General features: G+C 34.4%; 1 protein-coding gene across 10 annotated transcripts in view; it reads right to left on the bottom strand.

Moving 5' to 3' along the window:
* Positions 1-301: 301 nt before the first annotated feature.
* Positions 302-10,214, bottom strand: part of LOC127866278 (golgin subfamily A member 6-like protein 7) — a 64,196-nt gene continuing 54,283 nt past the window's right edge. For 9 of the 10 annotated variants that reach the window (XM_052406719.1, XM_052406724.1, XM_052406725.1 and 6 more), the window contains exons 7-8: positions 7,741-7,866; positions 302-5,810 (exon numbers count right to left, since the gene is read on the bottom strand). In XM_052406719.1, coding sequence (XP_052262679.1) covers positions 5,463-5,810; positions 7,741-7,866 — 474 coding nt within the window. In that variant the 3' untranslated portion in view covers positions 302-5,462. The remainder of the gene's footprint in view (positions 5,811-7,740; positions 7,867-10,214) is intronic. The other variant, XM_052406717.1, reaches the window with a different exon arrangement.

The raw sequence follows: 10,214 nt of genomic DNA, 5'->3' as shown, positions 1-10,214 counted from the left end.
AAAAAATTGGGGTACGATAAACAATTTGGGCATGATAAAATTTGGGAATGAAAAAAATTGGGTCCGGAAAAAAATTTGGATACAAAAATAAAATTGGGTCCGAAAAAAAAAATGGGTACGAAAAATGTTGGGATGTTTTTTTATTAGGAAAGATGGGGTACCTGTTAGTATAACAGTGTACCCAATAGTATCATTTGAAAATCTGTGTACGGTGAAGTATACTTCAAAGTACCCAGGGCACGGGGAAGTAATACCCGTGGGGAACTTGACCCATTCAGCATTAATGAAAAGTGACAACACATTTTATCTGTAATAATAATTTAATTTCAATAACATAATAGTTGGCACTAAACAGCAGCATATTTCTTCAAATATACATGATATATACATGATACTAGTCTGCAATGCATGATGGGTCACTTACATACAATATTAGTATTATTGCTCAATCACATTATAGAAGAATTGCTGGTAAGCCTCTTTTTTTACAATTTTGAGAAATTGACACATACCCACACAATTGGGAATTTGATTGTCAATTTACTTTAAATTGGTAAAATAGAACCTTATAACAGATATAAAATCAGCAAGACAAACCCTGGTCAAGAATCATGAAATACTGTTTTTTAAACTCTTCCTGGACTAGCTTTTTGTAACTCATTTTTGTTTACTATAAATTTTCTATTTGTCTCAAAATCCAAATAAACACTGAGCACCTGAATGGTATTGGCACATATATAATTGTTGAAAGATAGAACCCATAATACATTTCCTGATAGACAATTTGAATTAACTCAGAATATTTATACCGGTTATAACCACAAATACAAATAAACTTCTTCACATTTACCACATTAAAAACTACAATACTGTTATATAAGGCCTGTGAGTCATACTTTTCATATCTGTTTTAACATTTGGTCATTAATTGATGCTTGCACAGAAATTTCCTAAGCATTATTTGCACAAAGCCTAATTCCACCATTGTACTAAACCTGACAAAAACGTTGACAATATTGTTGTTGGTCTTGATCAATACAAACACTTTCCTTAACAAAGTGACACATTTTTGTAATGATTCTCAGAACAATTTAATATAAAATCTATTCGATTTCTCTTGGACCCCTAACTGTATTGAATGTAACACCGGGAAATCTATTTACATGTATTATAAGAAGCATGCACATTTTGAGACCTGCATTGTATCCATGATGAAATTGTATCATACTGTTTTGCCCACAGAACGTTTTTCTTATTAACATATCCAAGACATGCGAGCAAATGCAGATGAAACCCAACTTGATATTTGTTAATTTGTGTGGTGATCAGTTGACTTCTGTTATAAGTATTTTGAAAATACCTTTAACATGTGGTGGGTTAAGGTACTGCCCTTTACCATCTTAAAGGCCTGATCAAAGTTAAATTGTAACAAGGGCTGTTTGTAAAACATGCATGCCCCCCATATGGGCTGTCAGTTGTAGTGGCAGCCGTTGTGTGAATACGCTTTTTGTCACTGTGGCCTTGACCTTTGACCTAGTGACCTGAACATCAATAGGGGTCATCTGCCAGTCATGATCAAAGTACCTATGAAGTTTCATGATCCTAGGTGTAAGCTTTCTTCCGAGTTATCCTCCGGAAACCATTTTACTGTGTCAAGTCACCGAGACCTTTGACCTAGTGACCTGAAAATCAATAGGGGTCATCTGCGAGTCATGATCAATATACCTATGAAGTTTCATGATCCTAGGTATAAGCTTTCTTGAGTTATCATCCGGAAACCATTTTACTGTGTCGAGTCACCGTGACCTTGACCTTTGACCTAGTGACCTGAAAATCAATAGGGGTCATCTGCAAGTCATGATCAATGTACCTATTAAGTTTCATGATCCTAGGCGTAAGCGTTTTCAAGTTATCACCCGGAAACCATTTTACTGGTTCTAGTCACCGTGACCTTGACATTTGACCTAGTGACCTGAAAATCAATCGGGGTCATTGCAGGTCATGATCAATGTACCAATGAAGTTTCATGATCCTAGACTTAAGCTTTCTTGAGTTATCATCCGGAAACCATTCAGTGGACGGACCGACTGATATGAGCAAAACAATGTACCCCCTCTTCTTCAAAGGGGGGGCATAAATAGTAAATAAAGATAAGTTGTATAATATAAATAAACCACAAATAAATATTGCCCAACAAAAAATGTAGCCTTTTGACTAAACATTAATGCTATAAATAATGAATACCTGGTAAATTCATTGTCAGACAATTGCAATTAGCAAGATGCCATAAACAGTGGTGCCTCCACAGCATATGCTTGGACAGAATTATTAACTTGGCAATCATCTAAACATTAAAGTAATTCATCTGTTTTGAGCACAATGCACAAAGCAGTTAAAGAGAAGTTAAGTACACACAATTTTGACGCTTATTAATTTTTAAGTAGAAAAACAGACAAAGGCCGAACTTCAGCCAAAACTGGTCACAATAAAAATTCCTTTCTCTATAATCATCTACTCATAACAAAAATACTTTCTTTGCAATCATCTTCACATGAAACTCATTCAGTTGATAAAGTTTGAACTACATCTTGCAAACATTATAAGAGGAATTCAGTACACACAATTTGGAGGCTTTATATGGTGGAAAAAAAAACAAAAGACCATAATTCCGCCAAAATTTAATTCTTAACAATAATGATAGTTGAGTACATAAAATGGGGGAGGAATATATATTCTAAAATTGTGTTTACTATCATCTACACATTCATTTAACTGTCAAAAATTTATCGAAATTCACACAGCTGTTAAGGGGGAATTTAAAACATAAGCTTTTTAGTGGAAAGACAGACCAAGGGATATTATGCTGCAAAAACTGGTTGCGATGTAAATCTTTCGATAAGGATCATCTATACCCTAAGGTCATTTAGATGTGTAAATATTAACCAAATTCACACAGCTGTTGAAGAGCAGTTGAGACACAAGTTTCAGGACAGACGCCCAAAGTGATTTTAGTGTAACCCCTTAACATTGTATTGAGGTGTATACATATAGTAAAAAATCATTCAGACATAGGAAATATTCAAACAAAATACATCTACTGGTAGATTGCAGAAGTAAAAACTTGTTTTGCTTAACAGGTAACATGTGATAAATAATTCTTCATTATTGTTACCCTATATCCATTTATAAAATGCTCATGTCCATGCCAACATTTAAATAAAAAAGCAGACTTTTGCTAAACACTAAAATGATGTTCAAAGCATTGCAATAAATCTTAATGATTTAAAACACTCATACTTTTCAAATTTTCATAGCTTAACATTGCACATCTAACACATTAAGAAAAGCAAAGAAAAGAGATCAAAATTTACGAAAACAATTACTGTGAAACCATTTATTTTCATCAGCACACAATTTCGTAATTAAAAAAAAGAAAGACTATTTTGTCAGCACTTTAATTTGCCAATGTCTGATTTTGGAAAAAAAGCGTCAGTCAATATCCGATTCGTTTGAAATACATGTCTGCGATTTATCATCTAGTGTCCTGGTTTGCCACAAATGGTGGTGGTGAAAACGGATGACACTTGGGAGTCCTGTTTGTCTCATGCCAATTAAATAATCTTTTGTTATCTTCTGTGAAATCTTATCTTAACATTTGTACGTGGAACATTGGGGTCTTTTAAAATACCAAGATGATGTTGATTTTCATAATTATATCTCAACATTTTTATTGTTGGATTAATCGGGTCTGTCAAAGATAATAGGTTTGTTACGGATCCAAAATATGGGGCTATTCATATGTAGTTAAAATTGAAAAAGTACAAATAAATTGAGGATATTTGTTGGATTTGATGAAATATCGATTTTATTTCACAAGTGATCATATAAAACTATTTTCACGAGTGGCGCAGCCACAAGTGAAAATATGTATATGTTATGATCATGAGTGAATAAAAATCGATATCCCATCAAATCCAACAAATTTTCTTTTTATTTTCTGCTTTTTTCACCGTTTATTTACATTGTAAAATAGTTTAACTGGATAATTTCTCTGGATTTCTGACGTCATTTCGTCGAAAAAAAGACGTCATTTCTCAGTAAAACAGTAAAAAATATCGATTTTTTTCACTGTTATTTTTCGAAATATCAGTTTTATTTCACTAATATTTCTCTATAGGCCACCGGAAAGCATAAAATAAAATTTTGTAAACAATATTGTAATTTACCACAAAACACACCTGATATCTTAGCTTTAGGAGAATGTCCTTTATGTATAACATATATCCCAAATTGCATCAAGTTCTGGTTGAAAATCACCCGTATGGAAAATCATCGATATCCTAAACAGTGTCATAAAATGTTAGAAGAGTTAGATGATGCAGGTTCAAGGACATGGGCTAGTTATATCAGAGAATTACTATTTAGTTGTGGATTTGGTTAGGTTTGGTTTGCTCAAGGTGTCGGGCATGAAGACAATTTTATACATCTCATCTGTTCAAAACACGAATAGAAGATTGTTATCTTCAAGTATGGAAATCAAAAATTGATAATTCTCCTAAAGCTTTGCATTATAGATTTTTTTAAACTGATTTGTACTGTGAACCATATCTAAATATTAATTTGTCTTTTGTTTTAAGGAAAACTTTGTCAAGTTTTCTTTGCTCAGCGCATGACCTCATGATTGAGAAAGTTCGACACTTATTAATAGATAGAAATTTAAGATTTTGTCCATTATGTGTAAAAAATAATATAAGGGTAGTTGAGGTGAGTATCATTTCTTTTTTTAATGTAATGAATACAAAACATTTAGGCAAACATTCTTCAAAGCTGACTGGTTAAGAAACCGATCTCATCAAATGTTTTATACTATATTATGCTTAAAAGATGAATATAATATTATAAATATTACTAAGTTTTTGCATAACTCGCTTGTAAGAAGAAAAGAAATCTTAAACATACATACCTGAAATAGATTGTTGTATTGCTCTTTCTTACTTTTTAATCATGTGTATAAGGTTATCATTTGGGAAACTTTTTCTATTCTAGCATTAGTAAATTAAATGCTTGAGATAAATTAAGTGTATAACAACATGCTTTAATGTTCTTAAATGTATGATTATGTATCACTCTGTTTGACATAGTTTCATGTTAATGCTGTATTTTGGGTCAGTGGCCTATATTACCTAATAAACATGTCTATGTCTATGTCTAGTATTGGCCCTTATTATTACATGTATATGCCATTGACAAGTTCATTGTTATGATTATCGGAATAGCGGGACCAAATAACCGTTAATGAGTGTTTGAAAAAATGAAGCCAATTGCCAATTAGTCAACACCCTTGAATTTTGTTTAAACATCAGACATAATTATTCGTTAGGATCTTAAATTTTTTAATCGGTTCGGACGAAATAGACAAAAATAAATGCCTGACGAATAACAATGGTTTCACAGTATTATATTTATTCAATACATATCTGAAGGTGTTTAAAATAAAAGTCTTCATTATTGAAATTTTGCAAACACCGAGGACATTCATGAACTTGAACATTTGAGACTTTGGCTTCTGAATCAACATTAAGGTTGTTAAAGGCCACTGCCTTTGTTGCAATATTTAATGGCCGGGAAGTCTCCGCTGAAGACAGCTCAGCAGTTCTGACAGACTTTGAGGTGTGACCCTTGGAGAGGGCTTGTGAGGAGTTATGTGGGCTCTCCCCCGAATGCTTCTGTAGGGTAACATTGCTGGCCCGAGCGTCCTGTAGGGTTAGGTTCTTCTCCAAGGCATGCTTCTCCAGACTGAGCTCCTCATACTGATAACAACAACAACATGCATGTATTTAGTGTCAGTGTATACAGTGTCATCACGTCTATGAAAGTTTTATTTAGTTTAAAGTTTTGAACCTATTTATTTTAGCTTGATTGCATGGAAAGCCTACGGCTTATTTGAAATGCTTTCGAGTCACAAGAACCAGTACTTGAGTGTCTATGGGGGAATTCTAAAGAAGGCTCCCACAGTGGGGATCAAACCTGTGACCTCCCAATCGCTAGACAGACACCATATCCACTACACCACTGCAACCACTAAGTTAATTTTAATCCTATTTATTAAAGCTTGATTCTTAAAAAAGCATTGGCCTAGAGAGACCCTTTGATATCAGTTTCCTGGGCAGAAAAAGTACTTGGTGTTGACAGAAAGATTCTGAGAATGTTTTCCAAATGAGGATCAAAGCCGGGACCTCTTTTCACAAGGCAGATTTCAAGTATTTGTTCAAACATCACTCACACAAATTGTATGGTAAAAGTGATTGCTATTAAATAGATAAAAACAAGAGATGTGTTTGTCAGAAACACAATGCCCCCTACTGCGCCGCTTTGATTTATGAATTGTTTTTTATCATTTGGCAGGTACAGATAATTATCTCCCTTTGAAGCTTATTACTTCCCTTGGATTTGTTTTTTTTAACTTTTACCTTGAAGGATGACCTTGACCATTCATCACTTAAAATGTGCAGCTCCATGAGATACACATGCATGCCAAATATCAAGCTGCTATCTGAAGGGACAAGTTATGAGCATTTTTTTAAACCTAAACGCAAAGTGTGACGGAAAGACAGACAGATCACTATATGCCCTCCTTCGGAGGCATACAAAAAATCTTCATGAATCTCTATGAATATTCCACACACACAAAATATGTATATGCGGGAGGAGTATAGAACACTATAAGAGCAATTAACATAAATGTTGAATCACATAAAACCAACTTTTGTCAGTCAAGTGGTTTCAAAGTTGCTTTTTCACATTGATAAATGATGAAGAACAAAATATTGAGTACATGTGTACAGACGAGAATCAAGTCACCCGTATATCTTTAGGTTAAAAAAAGTGAGAACAAAATTCCCCCTAAAAACGCTTTGATAGAAGTTATGAGCATTTTTCTAAACATAATCGCAGATTTCGAAACCTAAACGCGGACCCAAAGTTCAAGGTCCAGGTCAAAGGGATCAAAATTTGTGTGGGTATGGAAAGGCTTTGTCTATATACACATGCATACCGAATATGAAGGTTACATCTGAAGCTACATAGAAATTATGAGCATTTTTCGAAACCTAAACACAGATTTTGAAACCTAAACGGGGACCCTAAGTTCAAGGTCAAGGTCAAAGGGGTCAACATTTGTGTGCGTATGGAAAGACCTTGTCCATATACACATGCATACGAAATATGAAGGTTAAATCTGAAGCGACATAGAAGTTATGAGCATCTTTCGAAACCTAAACACAGATTTTGAAACCTTAACGCGGACCATAAGTTCAAGTTCAAGGTCAAAGGGGTCAACATTTGTGTGTGTATGGAAAGGCCTTGTCCATTTACACATGCATACCAAATATGAAGGTTGCATCTGTAGCGACATAGAAAATATGAGCATTTTTTGAAACCTAAACGCAAAGTGTGACGGACAGACAGACGTACAGATATGCCCTAAATCCCTAAAAAAATCTCAATAAAAGTCCCTTTCCTATAAATTTTTTTTTTTAACAAAATGAAAGAATCTTTGTTATGTATTTTGTATGCTTTTGTATTGTATTCCTCATAGTGATACATAAATAATTTGTGATTGTTATCTAAAATAGTCTTCAAAGGGAAAGTGCCTGATGCAGACCAGCAGACAATATCAGTTCCATGTATCTGGACATCAGAGCATGTGAAAAAAAACACATGCCTTAAGCAAAAACTTACTTTTTGCCTGAGTTCGCCCACTTTTTCTGACAGTTTCTTGTTATTTTCCTTCATACTTAACAGTTGGTCCTCCAGTCTTTGGTTTTTAGATTTCTCATCCTGAAGACAAGTACCAAATATTCTCACCTGGAAATCATGTGAAATAATCACAATCAATCATTAAATAAGAAACTCTAGATAGCTAAATATTGACCAAAGTAAAATGATCATGCATAAAAAGGAACATTATCTCATGATTCTGTTTGCACAAACAAATATACAAATGAGTAATGTGTGTATGTGAAGTTTATGAAGTCATTCAGTACCTTTAGCAGCATTATGTATTCCCCTGGGGTCTGTGTCTGTACTCCTACCTAATAACCTTACAAGACTCACAAACAATTGATGAGTTTTGAATAATAGCCACAATATCAAGCTACATGTATTAAGTTTGTACAGAAAGATTAAAAATATCTATGTGGTCTTGACTTGTACTGTAAGGGGTATCCAGTGTTCTCAGAGGAAACGCCACCTTTCGGGTATGTTGACTACCAACTAAGCTCACATGTCCAGGAGTGAGCATTCAAACAGAGTTGCCTACCGGTAAGTTAAAAGTGCAAGACATGCAAGTACCTCCCACTGCCCTCACCAAACAAATGACAGTCAAAACAATCTGAGTGACCATGTGTAAGCTTGATCATTAAATTTGCAACATTTGACCTCATTATTTGTTAAAGATACAAAAGTAAATAAATTAAGGTGCCTGATATTAAAATACCTCTGAATAAAATAACCAAGTGATTTTTTTTCTGCTGTGCACACCTCATATTTGGGGTTAATTTACATTTGGATCAATGAAAAGCAATACTATTATGTGTGTCTTACCACTGTTTGTGCAAATGACTTCTTTTGTATCTCTATATTTTAACTCCTTAAGTTTCAATTTACAAAGAAAATAAATGCAGGTACTGTTGACAGACCCTGGCTGAGGGAATTTACACAAAATGTATGTTTAGCATAAATGTTAGCACATTTGTATGCTATTCTATGATTCCTTTACAGAAACATTTGTAAAACTGATAATTCTTTTTTTTTTAAGTGAATATTATGTTTTATAAACATGAAAATTGTGTTCATTATTTTCACATACTGATGTTAGTGTAAATAAGTTTCTCCAGGTAACCCTGTTTTAAATGTAAATAATTTGTAAACATGTGTAAAATAAAATACAAGCTGTATGTTTCAGCAGATTATAAAATTTGTATCCACTTATGATCGTGACATTTTAGATAAAAAATATTTTGAATAATTGCAACCTCTCTTAAATAATATAGATCTCTATGATCTTTTCAAAATTTAATTTCGACAATCCACCAAAACCAACTTATATCTTCTATGTTTTTACTATTGTGTTCAAGCTATGAGTATAACATGCTGTCAATGGACACTAGAGGAACAGACTGGTATGTGATGGACACTAGAAGAACAGACTGGTTTGTAATGGACACTAGAGGAACTGACTGGTATGTAATGGAAACTAGAGGAACAGACTGGTATGTAATGGAAACTAGAGGAACAGACTGGTATGCAATGGACACTAGAGGAACAGACTGGTATGTAATGGACACTAGAGGAACTGACTGGTATGTAATAGAAACTAGAGGAACAGACTGGTATGTAATGGAAACTAGAGGAACAGACTGGTATGTAATGGATACTAGAGGAACAGATTGGTATGTAAATGACACTGGAGAAACAGACTGGTATGTGATGGAAACTAGAGGAACAGACTTGTATGTAAAGGATACTAGAGGAACAGACTGGTATGTAATGGACACTGGAGGAACAGACTGGTATGTGATGGAAACTAGAGGAACAGACTGGTATGTAATGGATACTAGAGGAACAGACTGGTATGTAATGGAATCTAGAGGAACAGACTGGTATGTAATGGAAACTAGAGGAACTGACTGGTATGTAATGGAAACTAGAGGAACAGACTGGTATGTAATGGATACAAGAGGAACAGACTGGTATGTAAGGACACTGGAGGGACAGACTGTTATGTGATGGAAACTAGAGGAACTGACTGGTATGTAATGGAAACTAGAGGAACTGACTAGCATGTAATGGAAACTAGAGGAACAGACTGGTATGTAATGGACACAGGAGGAACAAACTGGTATGTAATGGACACCGGAGGAACAGACTGGTATGTGATGGAAACTAGAGGAACTGACTGGTATGTAATGGACACTGGAGGAACAGACTGGTATGTAATGGACACTGGAGGAACAGATTGGTATGTGATGGAAACTAGAGGAACTGACTGGTATGTGATGGAAACAAGAAACCGTCGGAGACAGGTAATGCTCCCCAAAGGTTTCTTTTGTCACAATATTGCACTATATATTCAGATAAAAGGAAACATCTTGAGGGCACAGTAGTTGGGGGGACAATATTTTTTTATTGAAAATTTCAAAGGGCCATAACTC

This window comes from Dreissena polymorpha, chromosome 2 (genome assembly GCF_020536995.1).
Source record: "Dreissena polymorpha isolate Duluth1 chromosome 2, UMN_Dpol_1.0, whole genome shotgun sequence".
NCBI classification, from domain to species: Eukaryota; Metazoa; Mollusca; class Bivalvia; order Myida; family Dreissenidae; genus Dreissena; species Dreissena polymorpha.
The sequence above is the reverse complement of the archived record's forward strand: the minus strand, read 5'-3'. Positions and strand labels throughout refer to the sequence as shown.